This window comes from Hyperolius riggenbachi, chromosome 1 (genome assembly GCF_040937935.1).
Source record: "Hyperolius riggenbachi isolate aHypRig1 chromosome 1, aHypRig1.pri, whole genome shotgun sequence".
NCBI lineage: Eukaryota > Metazoa > Chordata > Amphibia > Anura > Hyperoliidae > Hyperolius > Hyperolius riggenbachi.
In genome coordinates, this window is record NC_090646.1 from 591,323,614 (window position 1) to 591,345,150 (window position 21,537).

The 21,537-nt window shown below is 44.7% G+C and overlaps 1 protein-coding gene across 2 annotated transcripts in view; it reads right to left on the reverse strand.

Annotated features, from left to right (window-relative positions):
• AP3B1 (adaptor related protein complex 3 subunit beta 1) overlaps positions 1–21,537 on the reverse strand; it is a 348,388-nt gene that overhangs the window by 155,418 nt on the left and 171,433 nt on the right. For both annotated transcript variants that reach the window (XM_068249086.1, XM_068249076.1), the window contains exon 14: positions 7,892–8,001. In XM_068249086.1, the coding sequence (XP_068105187.1) occupies positions 7,892–8,001 (110 nt within the window). The remainder of the gene's footprint in view (positions 1–7,891; positions 8,002–21,537) is intronic.

A 21,537-nucleotide genomic window follows, 5' to 3' on the forward strand; every position in this document is an offset into this window, starting at 1 on the left:
TTTAACCCATTGTGCATTAATGTAAAAAGCCTAATTATGCAGGCAAGAGTCATAATTTCTTTTTGTTAGGCTTAGCTGGTGCTGAAATAAAAAACAACTAACGCATTAAGGGGCGCTAATTGGGCAGTACCACCTGGTTTAACAGGACAGAACACGGGAAGGCACAATCATTTCCTATGTGGAATGTACATTTAATACACTGATGTATTATTTCTCTACAGGGGTGATTGAGAAGGATGGTTGCAAAGGAAACGGAGGCAAAACAGGAGAGGCTGCCTTCAGAAACCAGTAAGGCCCCGTTCAGACTGCAGAACGCAGACCGCAACGCATGCGGACCGCAACGCGTACGAACGCACGCCATCCGCGTTCGTATGTGTTGCGTGGCTGATCCCATCACTGAAAAGTGAATGGGACAGCCATGCGTTTTTACAAAAAATGCGTGCAGCATGCGTTCCCGGACCGCACAGGTCCGGAACGCATGCAGTGTGAACATCAGACATTGCACTCTATGCAATGTCTGATGTCGTGCGTGTCGGCCACCTGCACGCGTTTCCAAAACGCGGCTGGAAACGCGTGCAGTGTGAACGGGGCCTTATACTACTGATTTCACAAACCTTGCTAAACCTAATTAATTTTATTTTAAATTTAAGGTGGTATTGACCGCCCCCCCACCCACCCCCCAAAAACAGAAAAAGAAATATAGTATAGAAATATAGCATTCTGCAGCCCCAATCAGGAAGACTTTTTTTTTTATCAAGCTGAATAGTATCGTTTATTTAGGTTGGCAAGAGGGCCAGGATCAGACTACATACTCTAACGAGGCATATAACAGGTGTGGGCGCTCTTCCACCTCTATTTGGCTGGACAACTAAACTTTCCCCCGTTAAAGAGACTCTGAAGCGATTCTAAATCTACTCTTAACTTATAACGTTAAGCACTATAAGCCCTGCTAAACCATCGCATGCCCACGGCAAAACAAGGGGTTTACTCCCCCCAAATCCCCTCTGCAAAATCCACGACTTTCTTGGTCGTGGATTTTGCTGCTCTTGGAGGCAGAGCTTTGAGCTGCAGCTCTGCCTCTATGCGTGTCAATTGCCGCACGGATCTTCGCCTCTCCCCCGCCCCTCTCTGTGAAGAAAGATCAAGAGGGGCGGGGAGAGGCAGCGATCAGCAGGGATTGACACGCGAAGAGGCAAAGCTACAGCCCTAAGCTCTGCCTCGAGCAGGAAGCGCTCCCCAAACTCAGCAGAGGGGATTTGGGGGGTATAAACCCCTTGTTTTGCCGCAGGGATGTGGCGATTTAGCAAGGCTTATAGTGCTTAACATTAATAAAAGTTAAAAAAGTGGATTTAGACTCGCTTCAGAGTCTTTTAGGCCTCATTCACAGAGCGACGTTAAAGTCGCACGTTAGAAAATGTTCCAACGCAGACTAACGCACAGCAATGCAAAGTCTGTGAGACATTCACAGTGCACACGTTGCGTTGTGTGTAATGTGTAGCAATATTTACAAAGTGCTGCATGCTGTGCGTTTAGCAATACATTTGCTGCGTTGTGTGTTTTGCACATGCTCAGTAATTTTTTTTTTTTAAATGCAATGCATGCGCCGGTTTCGTTCCATCAGTATGCAACGAAAGCGGCACACCAAGAGACACATAACGTAGTACAAAATAACGTCCAATTTTATAACCTACATGCGCTGAGTTGGGGGCACGTTGTGCGACTTTAACGTCGCATCAACCGCACCGTCCCACAAGAGGCCTAAGGGTGCCAAAACAGACTCCTCTTCATTCTGAAGCTCTACTAGCGCAGTTTGCTATGGGGCACAGTGTATTTATCCTCCTTGGCAGGGAAAGGGGGGTGGGGTGTTATTAACCGTTTCAGCCCACAAGTATTTTTCACCTTATGCATCAGAGCAATTTTCACCTCCCATTCATTCGCCAATAACTTTATCACTAATTATCACAATGAACTGATCTATATCTTGTTTAACTTATGTCCCTATCACAATGTATGGCGCCAATATTTTATTTGGAAATAAAGGTGCATTTTTTCAGTTTTGCGTCCATCACTATTTACAAGCTTATCATTTAGTTTCTGTTTAAAATCATTTAAAAATCAATGTATAAGCAAGTGGCGAGCGGGGAACTTACTTCCTTGCGTTCCATTGCTTGCCGTCACTTCCTGTAATGCTGCCCTCTGTGCTTCATTGGGCGGCATTGCAGGAAGTAATGCGGCGAGCAGTGGAAAGCAAGGAAGTAAGTTACCAGCTTGACGCTTGCTTTAATACATTGATTTTTAAATGATTTTAAACAGAAACTAGCTGGAGTGGGAGCAGGGAAGGGGGGACCCAGGTGGGGGAGGGGAGGGCGACCCCCCTCTCTGCTGCAACCCCCTGTCCTGGATGCTTTCCCCTCCCCACCCACAGGCAGGGCTGGGACACAGAAAATGGATCAGTTTCTGTGTCAAAGCTGCCTGTGTAGAGGGGGGAGGGATCAGTTTTGCCAATGCTTCTCACTACCCCTCCATGTATCCGTGGTCCGTGAAAATGTTGTAAATCCAGACCTTCCGTTCCTGCTTTCAAAATGGATCCGGGTGAACGTATACTGATCACTTTTTTTTTTGTTTTTTAAGTGGGGACGGCTGCTAGTTTTAACATTGGTATCCGTGGCTCCGGTTTTGATCCGGGCTAAAAACGGAGCCACAGATACGTTTTAAGAACACGTGTGAACCTACTCTTATGCTGGGCATACACGGTTAGTTTGTATCCTTATCAATCGAGCCGCTGATGGCTTGATTGATAATATCCGACAAGTCCGATGACCCGCCGGATAGATTCCCCGCTCGATCCCCGTGGGCGGACAATAGCGGGGAATGGAGCGGCTGATAAGGCATGCCCGCGGGGACGAGCGGGAATCAATCCACGCGAACGAGCGGTGATGTACCGGCGCATAAACTAACCGTGTATGCCCAGCATTAGCCAAGATGATCTGGCACTCAGTGTCCTGTCCACACCCTCTCCGCACTCCTGCCACCCGCCGCATTCCCCTTCCTCCCTGCACTGCACATTTTAGAAGAATAAAGGCGGTGCGCACACAGACTCCCCTTCTAATGGTTCCAATCGCGCCAGTTCCCTTCTAAACTGGTAGTGCAGAGAATAGATTGGAATGGCAGCACTTGGATCCATTAGTAGGCGAGTCTGTGCCTGCTGCATTTATTCCTCCCTACTGTGCTCAGAATCAGTGCGGGGAGGGGGACCAGGATTATCTATTAAAATTTAAAAATCACTAAAATCCAAAACATGGGAAGTGCAATACAGCTGTTACGCAAGTATAGCAAGTACTTATTTATTTACATATGGATTTTTTTTGGGGGGGGGGGGGGGGGGAGCAGAAAAAGGTTATTGGACGGTCATTATAGATATGCATGACAATAATATGTCATTATTTTCTTCTGAAATTAAAGCAATGTTTAGTATGTAGCAAATATATGCAAGGCAGCACCTTTGTTTATGTGGTGGAGAGACATGGTATGGAGTGGTCAGCACACACCAGGTAAGGGGGTATCATTGTAACCTCAAATTGCACAATGCTTGCCGAAACTGTGATTTTTACAAATTCAAAACAAAGAAATGGCTTATCAAGTGCAGCACGTCTAGTTTACTGCTATTTATAAGGCACAACTACTATGCATGTAAATTTATCTAGCTCAAAATCTGTATGAGAAAAAAATATTAACGCAAGTGAACATTTGTCCTACAGATTCTTCCGACAGCAGAAATCATGTAAGAAAACAGAAAGCAAAATGAACAGGAGAGTAACTTGCCAGTCACAGACTATCCTTTATAGCAGTGGTCCTTAACCACTTAAGGACCAGAGACCGCTGGTCCAATCCCGACAGAATCCCGACGAATCGCAGCACATACCCGTCGCAACCGCCGTCATCGCCGCTCGCCAGGACCCCCAGGACATAGACTCTGCCTGTCTCTATGATGGCAGAGTCATGTGAGCTGGTCAGGAGCCGCTTTCATTGGCTCCTGCCCCTGTTTTTCAATGTAAGCCAATGGGAACAGCTTACATTGAAAGACAGGGCCAGGAGCCAATGAAATCAGCTCCTGACCGGCTCACATGACTGCCGTCATAGAGACAGGCAGAGCCTGTGAGATGCAGCGAGAATCGTCGGGTTTGAGCGGCGCGATCGGCGGGTAGCGGCGGATGCATGCTGCGGACAGTGATTGAAATCTACGCCCTGCCAGCCAAAAGCCCACCAAAACAGGGCGTAGATTTCAATCACTGCGGTCCTTAACCTCCTGAGCGGTATGGACGAGCTCAGCTCGTCCATCACCGCCGGAGGCTGCCGCTCAGGCCCTGCTGGGCCGATTTTTATCAAATAAAGTGCAGCACACGCAGCCGGCACTTTGCCAGCCGCGTGTGCTGCCTGATCGCCGCCGCTCTGCGGCGATTCGCCGCGAGCAGCGGCGAAAGAGGGCCCCCCTAGCCGCCTGAGCCCTGCGCAGCCGGAACAAAAAGTTCCGGCCAGCGCTAAGGGCTGGATCGGAGGCGGCTGACGTCAGGACGTCGGCTGACGTCCATGACGTCACTCCGCTCGTCGCCATGGCGACGATCTAAGCAAAACAAGGAAGGCCGCTCATTGCGGCCTTCCTTGTTTATTATGGGCGCCGGAGGCGATCGGAAAAAACGCCTCCGGAGCGCCCTCTAGTGGGCTTTCATGCAGCCAACTTTCAGTTGGCTGCATGAAATAGTTTTTTTTTAATTAAAAAAAAACCCTCCCGCAGCCTCCCTGGCGATCTCAATAGAACGCCGAGGAGGTTAAATGGTTAAAGAGACACTGAAGCGAAAAAAAAAATATGATATAGTGAATTGGTTGTGTACTATGAATAATTACTAGAAGATTAGCAGCAAAGAAAATATTCTCATAATTTTATTTTCAGGTATATAGTGTTTTTTCTAACATTGCATCATTCTATAATATGTGCAGATTACACAACACTCAGCATTCAAAATGAGTCTTTCAGAGCAGTCTGTGAAGTAATGACCTCTCCTCTAGCAGAGAAAAAGTAAACAGTTCACTTACAGTTGAGATAATAAAAGTCAGATAACAGCCCTCTCCACGACTAATGGCCCGTACTCACGGGCTGCAAAAGTGGCCTGTCGCCAGCACACGTGAGCGTGTGCGCGACAGGCCGGCGACAGCTCGTCGCCAGGTCCCTCCGCGTACACACGCGGAAGAGGGACTAGCTCTGTGACGGAAGCTGTCGCCGACGTTCCTCCCCCACCGCCGGAAGCGCGGTATTGTAGTAAGAGGTTGCTATCGCTAGTCCGCATACTCACGGGAACTAGCGACAGCTGCGTCGAGTTGCGGCGGCAACTGTCGCCAGGCGATTGACCGCGCCAATCGCCCGGCGACAGCAGCGACGAGCGACGTTTCGGGGTGTGCGCCCGTGCAACGGCCCATACTCACGGGCGACCTGTCGCCGCAACACGCGCTCTCCGCGTGTTGCGGCGACAATTGTAGCCCGTGAGTATGGGCCATAAGACTTAGTCAGAGAGTTAATGGCTTGTTTGCATAGAGATAACAACTGGAGTTTCTTAACTCTTCCTGTACTGGAAACAATTAGGCTGATGTATCTGATCTTAATGTTTTATTTCTTAGCTGTACTACACATACAAATCATAATATAATTTTTTTTCCGCTTCAGTGTCTCTTTAAGCTACAGCCTGTGGGCCGAATGCGGCTCCCTGAGGCTTTTTCACAAACACAAAATGTATAACTTATAGATGTGACCCACTATACATTTAAATACCCGCGGCCCGCATATAGAATAGCAGTGCTGACACCACCCATCCACATACTGTAGAAGCCAGTGAGCAGTCATTCGCTGGCTTCCAATCCAGTTCTGCATCAGGTGACACTGCTGTCCAACTGGATGGCAGGTTGTCACCTGGGTATGCTTCACTGTCTGGCAGAGCCGGATTAAGGCTAAATGGGGCCCTAAGCAAAGTAACTGATTTGGCCCCCCCATCATGACGTAATAAAATCAGAAGATGCAGCTGCACACCAACATGCCGCACACACCGGGGCAGCCGAGCTACTGGTTGCTATGGGCAACAGCCTTTCCTCTGTGGGTGCACAATGCAGGGGATAGCAGCAGCAAAATGCAGAGTGAGAGATGAATGGCTGGGACATTTGCACTCAGGGGCTGGGGCACCCCTGTTAAGAGGGCGCCAGATATCACAGCAGCAGCACTTTCCCCCTGCATCTCCAGCCTGGCAATAGCAGAAAGCTCTGGACACCGCCAAACCGGAAGCCATTCCCCAGACAGAATTACATAATCACCCCCACCACCGAACAACCGATTTCCTCCCAAACTAGACAGCCACCATGCAGCCTCCATCCCAGTGAATACGATAGTCCAGCAGAGAAGGCAGCCGCAGCGGGGGAGAATGACAGCACCAGATGACTCACATTCACCTATTGCGATCCAAGCAATAGAGGTACTGTCATCCGGAGCCCATCTGTCTCCTCTAGAGTGCTGCCGCTCTGTTACTACTACTATTACTTCCTACTTCCTGTCTGATCTGAGAATCAGGAAGTTCAGAGCGAGCGGCTGCACTAGAGACAGATGGGTTTCAGATGATGGGATCTCTATCGCTTGGATCATGGATAGGTGAATGAGTGTTTGCCATCTGCTGCTATCATTCTTGCTGCAGCTGTGGTTCTCTGTGGGAAGGGAGGGAGGAGTGGGCAGCGGCAGAGCACACAGTAGCAGGAGGGGGACCTAGGAGGAGAGCCTGGCTCTAAAGACAATCAGCAGCGCACAGCATCATTTGACAAGACAATACAAATAACATTTATATCGCGCTTTTCTCCTGGCGGACTCAAAGCGCCAGAGCTGCAGCCACTAGGACGCGCCCTATAGGCAGTAGCAGTGTTAGAGAGACTTGCCTAAGGTCTCCTACTGAATAGGTGCTGGCTTACTGAACAGGCAGAGCCGGGATTCGAACCCTGGTCTCCTGTGTCAGAGGCAGAGCCCTTAAAGGGACTCTGAGCAGTGCCTGTGGGTATGCCTTTAAGCATACCCACAACTAATTAATTACATACTCACACCTACCAGCATGATGTTTGTAATGATATCCCCCTGGGTTCCTTATATTTCATTGCATTGTGCTGAATCGAGCTGCCGACTTTGGAGAAAAGTCGTCCTGTGTAATACAATGTAACTATGGAACGATGCATATCATTTTCAAGCTCTCTATCTCCTCTTTCCAATGATAAACTGCCACCCTACACCTTTTAGTTTTCGCTATTTTCGCAATAGAAATTACCATGGCTGCGATTTCGATCGCGAAAATAGCGAAAACTAAAAGGCATAGGGTGGCGGTTTATATATCATTGGAAAGAGGAGAAAGAGAGCTTTAAAATAATATGCATCTTTCTATAGTTACTGCACTGCTCAGAGTCCCTTTAACCATTATACCATCCAGCCACCGCTGACAGGATGGCGAGGGCTGGTTTATGTGCTGATGGGGCCCCTTTGACTCTGAATGGGGCCCCAAGCAACTGCTTTTATTGCCTGGTCGGTAATCCGGCCCTGCTTTCTGGTGTACAAAGACGTTCTTCGAATGACACATGACCAATTGGCTGCTGGGAGTTCTCCTCCGGGCATGATTGGGGGTACTTAATACCTAGATACAATGTAATGTTTTTCAACATCATTTTATGTATGTTCCGGCCCCCCGGCAGTCTGAAGTATGTTGACCCAGCCCTTGACCAAAAAAGTTTGGGGACCCCTGCTTTATAGCCACATTTGTATTGTATATCATGCACTATATTTTTAATGCAAAAACAAAGGGGAAATCTTAAACATACTTACAGTAATTTTATCCAGTAGCTTTGCCATGTGTTTTATTATTTCACTATGGTGCCCTGGCTGCGTTTGTAAAAGATTCTTAATGACGACAACACTTTCTGCAACCACAACATCTGGAAGAAATAAAAAGTGTGGGTAATTAGTAACAAATAACCACCATACATTATAATAGACCTTACCTTGTCATCAAACTTTAAAAAGATCTATTCTGGGGTGCAAAACTGCTACTTACCAACTCTAGAGCTCATCTGTGAGCCATTCGGGTGTCCAGTTGTGTGACCAAGAGATTGGGGGGAGGGGGCTGGGTGATATAGGGCAGGGCCCACAGATGCTGCAGAATTGTCAGGACACTAATGTTCTTTTCCCACAATGCAGAGGGTGGGTGTGGAGTCACGTGGGGAGGTGGTGGGCCTTAGGTGCAATTGCAGAGCAGGAAATGACTGGTCAGATCTATAGCAGCGTGGATCAAGATAAGGTAGAAGAGCCAGGATGAAATGAAGGAGAGGTATGTTTTAATGCATATATTGCCATATTGCATATAGTTAGTGGTCTGCTGTGAAACCAAATAGTCATACACTATGCATGCTCAGTTCTGATGTATAGGGTACCCAAATTCTGGTGGAAACAAACGCTATGAGCAAGACTTCCCTTACAAACATGGCTTCACATATACCATCCGTCTCCACAGCAGTAGCTTCGTTCGGTACAAACACATCTCCTGGACTGCTGAGTGCATGCTGGGACAACTACTACACAAGCTCCCAGAATCTCAAATGCAAACAAAATTGCATGCATTTGCGTTTTTATGAGCTTACATTTTTCATGCATGTGCTTTTTTTAAAGATGTTGGTAGCTTGAATTTGATGCAACAACCCACTTATCAAAATTTCTAAACAGTGGAGGCATGTCTCCAAGTTGCATCTTTTCAGCTACAAGTAGTTAACTTTCTGTGCGAACTAATGGGCTGCATCCATTACTACGTGTCTTGGGAGAGAATCAAGACTAAGGAATACAGGCTAACACCAAAACATTTATACACAAGTCATTTTTTTTCTGGCCATCAAGAAATTGGCCTAAAGTCGCTCTGCCTGAATTCCCCCTTGGTACCCTGTTAGAAAAAGAGGCTAAACACTGGTCTGCCTTTTGAGAAACTGCAATATACACCCACTTGACTTGCTGTGAAGATACCATGGCCCTTACTAAATTCACTTTTTCATCTAAGTCTTCTCCTAGGTACATTTTCCCTCAATACTCAGAATATTTTTGACAGTACTGTCTCATCTACTTTTTGGTACTTTTCAGTTGCAGAGTGCTGTAAAGTCATTTTAAAGGAAAAATTAAAAAAATTGTTCTTTTGTCCTGGTTATTATGTTTACCATAAATTACGCCGCTATTACAATGTATAGCGACAATATTTTATTTGCAAATAAAGTTGTGTTTTTGTCTTGCTTTTTCACTGTACCCCATCAATAATTACAAGCCCTTATTTGCAAGAATAACAGTAATATAGCCCATGGCATAATATATGTATATATATATATATATATATATATATATATATATATATATATATATATATATATATATATATATATATATGTGTATATATATATATATATATATATATATATATATATATATATATATATATATATATATATATATATGCAAAAGTATTCAGCCCCCTTGAAGTTTTCCACATTTTGTCATATTACTGCCACACTCCTGCATCAATTTTATTGGAATTCCACATGAAAGACCAACACAAAGTGGTGTACACTTATGAAATGGAACGACAATCATACATGATTCCAAACATTTTTTTACAAATAAATAACTGCAAAGTGGTGTGTGCATAAGTGCAGTCAGATGCCTATAGACATTGCCTGATGAGTGCTAATGACTAAATAGAGTACACCTGTGTGTAATCTAATGTCAGAACAAATACAGCTGCTCTGTGAGGGCCTCAGAGGTTGTCTAAGAGAATATTGGGAGCTACACCACCATGAAGTCCAAAGAGCACACAAGACAGGTCCAAGACAGGTCAGGAATCAAGTTATTGAGAAATTTAAAGCAGGCTTAGGCTACAAAAAGATTTCCAAAGCCTTGAACATACCAAGGAGCACTGTTCAAGCGATCATTCAGAAATGGAAGGCGTATGGCACAACTGTAAACCTACCAAGACAAGGCCATCCACCTAAACTCACAGGCCAAACAAGGAGAGCACTGATCAGAAATGCAGTCAAGAGGCCCATGGTGACTCTGGACGAGCTGCAGAGATCTTCAGCTCAGGTGGGAGACTGTCCATAGGACAACTATTAGTCATGCACTGTACAAAGTTGACCTTTATGGAAGAGTGACAAGAAGAAAGGCATTGTTAACAGAAAGCATAAGTCGTCATGTTTGCAGTTTGCCACAAGCCATGTGAGGGACACAGCAACCATGTGGAAGAAGGTGCTCTGGTCAGATGAGACCAAAATGGAACTTTTGGCCAAAATGCTATGTGTGGCAGAAAACTAACACTGCACATCACCCTGAACACACCATCCCCACTGTCAAATATGGTGGTGGCAGCATCATGCTCGGGTGGGGGGGGGGGGGTGCATCTCTTCAGCAGGGACAGGGAAGCTGGTCAGAGTTGATGGGAAGATGGAGCCAAATACAGGGCAAACTTGGAAGAAAACCTCTTGGAGACTGCAAAAGACTTGAGACTGGGGTGGAGGTTCACCTTCCAGCAGGACAATGACTCTAAAAATAAAGCCAGGGCAACAATGGAATGGTTTAAAACAAAACATATCTATGTGTTAGAATGGCCCAGTCAAAGTCCAGATCTAAATCCAATCAAATCCTATCTAGCTAGCTACTGTAAGTCCCTAACAATTTTTTTTCTAATTCTATCACTTAGGCCCCGTTTGCACTTAAAGGGAAGGTTCAGGGAGGGTGGGTAAAAAATAAAAAATAAAATTCCACTTACCTGGGGCTTCCTCCAGCCCGTGGCAGGCAGGAGGTGCCCTCGCCGCCGCTCCGCAGGCTCCCGGTGGTCACCGGTGGCGCGCCCGACCTGACCAGGCCGGCTGCCAGGTCGGGCTCTTCTGCGCTCCAAGGCCCGGAACTTCTGCGTCCCACGCCGGCGCTCTGACGTCATCGGACGTCCTCCGGGCTCTACTGCGCATGCGCAGAACTACTGTGCATGCGCAGTAGAGCACGGAGGACGTCCGATGACGTCAGAGCGCCGGCGTGGGACGCAGAAGTTCCGGGCCTTGGAGCGCAGAAGAGCCCGACCTGGCAGCCGGCCTGGCCAGGTCGGGCGCGCCACCGGAGACCACCGGGAGCCTGCGGAGCGGCGGCGAGGGCACCTCCTGCCTGCCACGGGCTGGAGGAAGCCCCAGGTAAGTGGAATTTGATTTTTATTTTTCCTCCACCCTCCCTGAACCTTTCCTTTAATCAGTTGCTCTCAGTTATAACTGAAAGAAAACGGATTTTCAAAGTAATGCTCATGTTTTCCTATGGCACCTTTCACACAACGCGTTTTAACTGAAAGCTTCTTCCCAATGCACTGCTATGGAAAAAACGCGTATCAGCGCGCACTAACGCATACCAACTGATTAAGTGTAAACGGGGCCTTAGGCTCTTTTTTTTCTTTTTATAGGTTTTTCATTTTATTAACTACGGGAAAAGAAAAAGGTTAATCAGATTTGTATTTATATAGGTTGGATTTTTTTTATTTTTATTGGAGGAATATAGTAGTGTAGTGCAATAATATATTTGTCCACTAGATGTATTCTTGCATAGGAAGCTGAATTACAGCTTTATATGCAAATAGAAAGTGAAAGTTAGGCCTCGTTCACATTAGGGGCGTGTTTGTGCGCTTTTCACAGCGCATTGCCCTGTGCGTTCTGCAAGGTATTGATTTTCCCATGTAATTAAATGTGCCTGGTTCACATTATGCGCCGCGCAGCTTTACAAAAACGTAGTGTTACATGCATTTCTGTGCGTTGAGTTGTAAAGTGCACATCCAGGTTGTCCGAGAGCCATCGCTCCTGGGAAGTACATCCTGGATGTAAGTGGTTACCTTCGTAGCTCCCCCGATGTCCTAGGGCTCCTCTCGCTGTATATCCAAAGCTGCAGCTCCCCACTGCTATTCAGCCTGTTCATCCCGGCACCGATCGACTTCCCGTCTTCCGGTCCCAAGTGATGACGTCACTTCCCTTAGTGCGCTGTAATTGCCACTTCCTTGCACTCCACTATTATCTCCCGTGTGCCGCTCGTGACAGTGTCGGCTTCTTAAGTGGAGGGGGTGGCTAACTACTTTGTAGATAATACTGTATGGGGTGTCCCTCTGTTTCTACAAACCAGCTTCAGATTGACATGTTGTTTCGACGGGCTATCGGCCGTCTTCATCAGAATCTTAGGATTGGTCCCGGCCGGTCGCCATCTTTATATATGCAAATCATCCTTAACATAACTCCTCCTCCGCATCTTCTATTAAAGTGATATTTTCCACAAGGGTGCTGCTGGTCATTTTGTATAGTTCAACTTATTCCAATTCCCATACAGTTGCAGGTATTCCCTCATAATATATACTTCTAGCAGCATTATTCAATGAATATATTGATGTCCACAATCCTTAGTTAATAATAGGGATATCACGTATAATGTGTTCATCATACATTCAAATTTCAAATCTCACATCCTATCTAATCCTTCACCGGCAAACCAGCCACCCCTCAGGGGACCAGAATGCTCCTTCACACTTAACTTGCAGCATGCCATGCAGAATCGCACCGGTATGTGGTACACACAGCAAATTATTGTCTGAATAGGCAGCGTTCCCCCAACCAGCTCGCATGCAGGGAAACACTGTGCATTTGGACTTAGGAGTCCTTAACATCATTTAAAAACCGCAAGAGTACTGTATTACTGATTTTAGCCTTATTTTAACTCTTTAGCAGCCACATACAGCAAAGCTATATGTGTGGTGCAAGGACAATTTTTCTTCTGCCGCTTGGGAATCTCACCTCCACTCGTGGTGATGCAGACATCCTCTTCTGAGTTCCAATCACATGATATGACATGTGATCGTAACCCAGGGGATTGAGTCAATGTGGCAGTACCCAGTGGTGGAAGGGAAATGATGGAATAGTCTCTCATCACCCTTCTTCCACCACCGGGCAGCGCTGCAATGCTGACACCATCCCCCGACTTACGATCACGTCATATGATGAGATCAGAACTCAGAAGAGGATGTTGGCATTGCAGCGCCGCAAGTGACGGAGAGAAGAAGCCAATGCAGCCGCCCGGAGCAGGTAATATGAAAAGCTCCCTGCGCCGTGCTGCATAGCTGCATTAGGCAGCAAAACTGCTCATGCTATTAGAAGACGCCCTGGCACGCATAATGTAACGTGAGATAATGCGTGCAGGGCTCTCAACAGGTTAAAACATCACACTAAAACATGGGTGCAATGAAACCCTTGGGAATATATTTAGTTTCAATTTAAGGAAAATGAAAAGTATTGGTAAAGTGCAGAAATGAATACTATTACTCCACTGATATAACCGTAGAAAATCGGTTACTGAAATCCAGACTGAAAATATGACATGGATCAGCACAAATATGTTAAATCTTTAATTTAACACATTTTACAAATAAACTGCTTGTGGTCTGATCACTGGACGGGCAACAACTAACTGGGAGTAGAGAAGGTTTTCATTATGGAACGCAAAACCGCAGTGGATGAAAACCACTGGTAACAAGGAAGGATTAAAACTTTTTTAGAAATTCCAAATACCAGATATAGTATATTTTTCATTAGCAATCTCTTGTACAGCTGCTACACAGGGCTGAGATAGGGCTAGCACAGTGCGGAGAGGTACTCCTCTATCCTGGATGCTAGAACGTGCTTCTCATGTGATGGGTCTGGGAAAGCAAAGCTTGTTTAGCTAGAAGAGAGTAACGTGAACAGAGAGCAATCCTGAATCTGATTTGTATGGTATTCTACTGTCACCTGGTGGAAAGGCTACAACAAGCCATTAATTAAATACACAAACATGATTATCGCTCTGCAGAAAAAACTCACATGCTGGTAATAAAAAAAACAAAACATCCAAACATCTGAAAACAGAAAATGCACATTGATTGTCCATTAACATCTGAAGTCTTTTAATATCTCCTCAATTCATGTTGTCCAGGACTCCCAATAAAAAGGGTTTTGAATAGTTTATGGACTGCGCACGCACATACACACACATGCTAATATTGTATGAACAACATTGCTTTTTTAATTCAGGTGCTTATTATATTTTCAGAATGGATCACACAAAGCCAGCAGGTGGCGCTCTGAACAATTTTGAAAAAAATAAACAAACTCATTTTAAAACAGACCTGAACTTCCTTTCTGTTCTAAAAGATAACAGCATAATAACCTTTAAAGAAAAACATTTCTTCGTTACAGCTAATACAAATCCTGCAATAAATCTGCAGTGTGTCTACGTCCTGCTTTCATGGAAGCAGACATAGTTACATAGTTATTTTGGTTGAAAAAAGACATACGTCCATCGAGTTCAACCAGTACAAAGTACAACACCAGCCTGCTCCCTCACATATCCCTGTTGATCCAGAGGAAGGCGAAAAAACCCTTACAAGGCATGGTCCAATTAGCCCCTAAAGGGAAAAATTCCTTCCCGACTCCAGATGGAAATCAGATAAAATCCCTGGATCAACATCATTAGGCATTACCTAGTAATTGTAGCCATGGAAGTCTTTCAACACAAGGAAAGCATCTAAGCCCCCTTTAAATGCAGGTATAGAGTTTGCCATAACGACTTCCTGTGGCAATGCATTCCACATCTTAATCACTCTTACTGTAAAGAACCCTTTCCTAAATAAATGGCTGAAACGTTTTTCCTCCATGCGCAGATCATGTCCTCTAGTCCTTTGAGAAGGCCTAGGGTCAAAAAGCTCATCCGCCAAAGCTATTATATTACTCTCTGATGTATTTATACATGTTAATTAGATCCCCTCTAAGGCGTCTTTTTCTCTAGACTAAATAAACCCAGTTTATCTAACCTTTCTTGGTGAGACCCTCCATCCCACATATCAATTTTGTTGCTCGTCTCTGCACCTGCTCTAAAACTGCAATATCTTTTTTGTAATGTGGTGCCCAGAACTGAATTCCATATTCCAGATGTGGCCTTACTAGAGAGTTAAACAGGGGCAATATTATGTTAGCATCTCAAGTTTTTATTTCCCTTTTAATGCATCCCAAAATTTTGTTAGCTTTAGCTGCAGCGGCTTGGCATTGAGTACGATTATTTAACTTGTTGTCGATGAGTACTCCTAAGTCCTTCTCCAAGTTTGATGTTCCCAACTGTATCCCATTTATTTTGTATGGTGCTAGACCATTGGTACGACCAAAATGCATGACTTTACATTTGTCAACATTGAATTTCATCTGCCATGTATGTGCCCATATAGCCATCCTATCCAGATCCTGTTGCAATATGACACATAGAGGTAACATCCTTGTTTACAAATTAGCTGCTCTGCTGAGGACCGCAGATACCTGAGCTGACAAGGCCGAGAGATCAAATTAAACTTGTGATTAGTCACGAGTGAGGGGGAATTAGACAGGCTAAACACTAAATTCATACAGAGTATTTCTCTTGGTTTTCCATCGGTCCTGCGCAAGAGTTTAGGTCCACTTTAAGACACTGATTAGCACATAGTTATCTTAGAATACACATAGGGTAGGCATAGAGTAGACAATACACATAAAACAACATTGAATATAATGCATTAATAACAGTGTACAGACCAGATGGGACTTGGAGGGGGACTAAAGAGGGGGAAAGGACAGAGTCAGTAGCCGTAGCTACCAGTTATTAGAAGCCACCGGCTAAATCCCGATGTCAGCTGCTGTTCCCTTTAGGTCAGCGGGGAGAACCGTGGGGAAGGTATAGTAGGACTAGAGAGGGTTGGCCAATTACCGTGCTGCCATCTTACGGTGACATCAACTGCTCGGTGCTATATGACGGTGCTTTACAGGTCAGGCCTAGAGAGAGTAGAGGCAAAGGCCACAACGGGTGGTAGTGTTTGTAAGGCGGTATGTGGGGGCTAAATTGAAGCCAGGGTAGAGGCCCATCCATCCTTTGTCTATGGGGAAGAGTCAGCAGGGTAGACTTGTAGTGCAGGTGGAAAGTACAGCAGGCAGTGGACGCCTGGCTCCGCTGGGGTCCGAGGATGGGGAGCATGCTGCTGTGGATGCGGAGTTGGAGGTCACCTGCATTGGTCTATGTGGAGGAGGGAGGCAGATTGGGGTAGTGGGTAGGTGGTTTTTGGGAGGAAAGGTTGGAGTCTGTGGCCCTGGCTGCCATCTAGCCATATCTGTACTTTTGTAAAAGAAATGGATATTTTAATATTAATAAGCACTTCAGGTCAATTAGGGTGCTGTGTTCTGACGTACTAAAGTTACTACAGCAACAGGTTGGTACGCACATAACATACACCTAACACCACCTGTTGCCAGCCCCACAGCTCCTCCCCCTGAGGATGCAGCGTGGATGCAGTAAAGCGCTGACGTCAGACTCCCTCCCCTCTCCACGTGTCAGACACGGAAAAACCATAATAGCGTCTCCAGCATAGCGGCAGGACTTGGCGCCCAGGCTCTTTTTTTCAGAACACAGCACCCTAATTGACCTGAAGAAGCAGTTTGAGCCGCGAAACGTGTTGTCTGTCTGAAGTGCTTATTAATATTAAAATGTCCATTTATTTTACAAAAGTGAAAGTCTCCTAATATAAGGTAGGCCGAATCTTTTTGACAATTTATATTACTCAAATATATAACCTACTGCAAGGGCGCCTCCTACTCTGCTATATCCAGTTATGTTAACCCACTACCTGAGGTCTTCACAACATTCTTGAAGTGAACATTCTTTTGTCAGATGCCGCAGGAGCCGTGATGGTTGGTCAGGTTGCCACTCTCTGCCATGTTGCCATGTCTCACAGAGGCCTGCTCTCCATCTTCCTGACACTTCTATTTGCAAAGGCAGAAGTGAAGAGTAGATGGAGAGCAGCATAAGGCCTGGAACCCCTGAAAAGTTGCAAATCGCTATGGTTTTTAATTATTGTGTAAGCGATTTCATGAGCGTTTTCCGGCAATTTAGGTAGAGATTTTAAAACGTGGAAGCTTTTTGCCAGCGTTTGTGATAGCAATTTGCGATTAGTGATTTTAATTCTGATTGGTCCTTTCAAATTAAATTTTTTTTACAGTTTGTACTCATTTAAAATCACACACACAAATAGCTGTGTAGTCATTTATGAGCAATTTGCAAGCGCTTATATACTTCATATTCTCAAAATGCTGCATGTCCTGCGATTGAGATTTTGTTAATCGCTATCGCTACTGTGAAATTCGTTACATTTATTTACATTGGCAAAACGTTTAGGGAAATCGCTAGCAATCCCTAAACTCTCAAAAAAGCGCTCTAGTGGGTTCCAGCCCTAAGACAGTAACGTGAGATAACACTCTTTTGATGCGACTTGCGCTCAAAATTGAACTCTGTATCCGCCAGCTGATACCTAGCATTAATTATGTGGCAAAGAACTTTGTTATGGATGACTACATTTCTGACCACAAATTTAAATGATCTTTAAAGGCAAATTATAACCGAGGTCACAGGGCATTTAAAAATGAACCACAATAACTAAAATCAAAATAATGAATAAAATTGTTTTTGTTTTCTTTACACTATTTACTGAGAGTTCTAAAGCCAGTAGAAAGGTCTCCCAGAATCCTGGGGTGGAGGGGTACCTAAGTTGTAGTCATAAAAAATACACAAAAGTGAAATGACCAACCAAATCAAAAAATAAGTTACTGCTGCTGCTGCAACAAAGCACTAGTAGGGATAGTCAATGAAGCGCAAGTAATTTGGTGTTGATGCAGGTTTATGCAAATTTATGAATTTTAAAAATGAACTGTGAGAAAACGTGGAAAAGCCGCCGCATATGCCAAGAGCAAGGCGGCTGACTCCGCGTCCAATGCGGCGGTTTGCACGCATAGACACGCGTCAGGTAGTATGGTGGAATGCGGAAAAGCCGCCGCATGTCCTGACAGCAAAGCGGATGTTTCCGCATCCGACGCTGCGGTTTGCATGCAGCAGCGTGAGCTTGGGGTGGCTGGGTCTGTTAGTGCACATAGGCAGATGGAGAGCTATGCGCGTGCGGGCCTGAACTCAGGACCTTTGTGCCAGCAGGGGAAGTGTCAGCTGATCAGGAAGATCAGCTGACTCCTGCAGGACTCATGATTGGCTGAGTGGCTCAGGCGGGGCGGCAGAGTCCAGCAACTGTGTGTTCTGCTGCTTGTCAGTTGCTGGTTGTCTGCCGTTGCGATCACTACGTGGTAGCACTCAGACCTTGTCAGTATCTGTGAGATTATCTGTGTTATTATCTAGACCAGTTCCTGGGTGTTGATGATCAAGGACCTCACACCTCAGTCTAGGGAAAACTGTATATTATCTGTGTTATTATTTAGACCAGTTCCTAGGTGTTTATGACCAGGGACCTCACACCTCAGTCTAGGGAAAACTGTATATTATCTGTGTTATTATTTAGACCAGTTCCTAGGTGTTGATGACCAGGGACCTCACACCTCAGACTAAGAATTAGCTTTACCATCTAGTTATACTCAGACCAGTTCCAGGGTGTTGATCAAGGAGCTCACACCCTGATTATTTGTTATGACCTTCTGCTTTCCAGACTACTCTTCCGATCTCTGATTAGGTACTTCGCTATATATATACTCTGTTGCCGAACTCTGCTTGTCTTAGGATTCCGCATCTGTCTCTTGTCTCTGTCCCTGATCTGTCTGTCTGTTGCCGACCCGGCTTGCCCGACCTCGAGAGCTATCTCCTCAGTCAAGAGATAGCTCACAGACCTGGGGGTGACACGTTTCCTTGGTGTCACTCACACTCTGTCCTTCCTACTCCCAGCCTGACCCCTCCCTCGGGAGAGTCTCAGGCTTGCGGAAGGAACGTGTTACTGTGCAGTACTCCTTACTGCTGGGCACCTGCTCCTCAGGTGCAGTCCTCAAAGTATTTCTGTTGCACCAAACACTCTTATTACCCAGGTGTCCAGAGGTTAGAGATATATCTGATTATGGGTGATACTGCAGATGATCAATAAATCGGGTATATATATCTGTATTCTCGGTGATACTGCAGATCACTGTTAATCAGACCCTCTCTGTGTTACACCGATCGTTACATGAACCCATTAAATTCCACTTTTGCAGGAGTTGATTTGTTAATTTTCAAAATGTGCGTAATCTTACATCAATTATTAACATCTCATTGATCTTTCCTAGACATTATTTCCACATCCATCTGGGCTTTTAAGCAAACTGGCATTCATATACCCTTTGAATCTGTATTTTAGTGCATTACGAAAGCGTAATAATTTAATATGAGCTGTAATTTGTTTAAACAAACACATTTCAGTGTTCACTTAAAGTGGAATATAACCCTGCAATTCAACTTTGCTCTAAAACATTATTTACAGTATATTATATGCAACCAGCATTTTTTTTTACTAGACCAGCATTGGAAGGGTTACACAGGGCTTTAAAGTCCCTGGAGATTTTTGCAGACGCATCCGAACTTGAGTTAGATACTTTTTGTTTACACAAATGTATCTAAGTGTTTATTGTGACTCATCTCTCTCACTGAGAAGGAGTTGGAGGACAGCCAAAGAGTGTGTAACATTTCTAAATATATACATATAACTAAATAGAATGTAACTATCTGAACGTCTGCACGGAACTTAAAACCTCTGTGTTTAACCCTTCCAATGCTGGTCTAGTATAAAAAAAAAAAATGCTTTTTGCATATAATATGCTGTAAATAATGTTTTAGAGCAAAGTTGAAATGCAGGGTTATATTCCGCTTTAAGATGTGTAACTATTGTTCGGTCATGTGCTATTAAATTTGGGGTTGGTGACTACAAAAAAAGTTATACAGTAGTACTAAATCGCTCTACATATGTTCTCTCCCGGATGGCTGTTGTGAATATACTTTGATCAAAGAGTTGTTGCCTATCACCCATAAACCTGGCTCAGATCGTGCATGAAGAATGTAGTAGAAGAAGAATCCTCCTGCAAAGTACCTGCACATCACTCTTAAGGTGGCCATACATGGTACAATTTTTCATTTTTTTTCGATTCGATAATTTAGTTCGATTATTCCTTTAGATCAAATATAAAGATTTTTCCAGCATGTCCGATCTGATTTTTCTCGAAAAAACGGGAAAATCGTTCAAATATCTTGATCGAAAAAAAAAATTATTTTCAACTTTCATTCAATTTGATCATTTAGATCGAATAAACGGGATAATCGAATGTTTTTATTGTACCATGTATGGCCACCATTACATGTACCCACAGTTAGATTGCCAAGGGTCTGATGGATATTCTTTGTTCCTTTTATCAACCTCTACATGTACTCTTTAACAGCTACTCTGTAGCTATATCCTAAGAGTTCTTAAATTGCATCTCTGGTATACATTAAAAAATGCAGAGGTGCATAAGGGCCCTTTTACACCAGAGGACTTTTTCGGCGTTTTAACGCCACAGCCGAAGTTGGCGTTATCCAAGGTAAAATGAAAGTCCATAGACTTTCATTTTACCTTTCACATCTAACTCGGCATTTTGGAGCGTTGCGTTTCAACGCTCCCAGGAGCTTTTTCAGGGCTGTTTACAGCCGAAGTTGGCTGTTGGCGTTTCAATGATAGTCAATGGAAAACGCCAAATTCAGCGTTTTCAAAGCGTTTTACAGCTGACTTGTTCACTTATTTTTATAGAAGAAAAAAAAAAAGGATGTTTTCATATGAGCTGTAGAACGCTTTGAAAACGCTATGTATTGGCGTTAAGCAAAAGGCTGAGTTTCAACCTTTTGTACTGCAGCCTTTAGTGTGAAAGAGCCCTTAATGCTTAAAAGTTAGAATGCCCCAACACAGTGTCTCTCTAATAAGCTGACCTGGAAGCCTGTATCAGCTGTGTCAAGTGCACAGATCCATCCCCTTACAGAAAATGGCCCTGGCCTTTTCTATATTACAGTACATGCAAGGCAGTCCATGCACAGCTTGTTCACATGCGCTTGTTCACATGCGTGTGTCCTAGGGCAATGGCGGCGTGTCCGGGCTTCCAGGATGTTGCTAGGAGGCCCCGCCCACCACGCTCGCCATTGGCCCGCGGTGCTGGGGAGTGATTGAGGTTAGGGGTGAGGGGGAGGAGACTGGCCGTATGACGGCACAAGAGTGTCAGAGGGTACTTTCACTTGTAGTGCATGTGTGAGGGAGGATTCGCCAAAACACGGCGAAACTAATTACAATGTGCTCAATATTTGCACACAAATACCATAGTGGTGAGTGCTTATAAAACATACTTGTTTGTGCTAACATGCCAAAAAGGTTGAACATTTCCATTCTTTTTGTGTAAAACTCAAAAACAAGTGAATACATAATACCCATAAGAAAGACCCGCATCACCCTTTATACACCTTATTGTCATAACTGTGCTTCAGTTTCCTTCTGTTCTTTAAAAAAGACTTATCTTTATTTGAACAACTAATTTAAAACCACCTCATTCTCCTAATTAAAA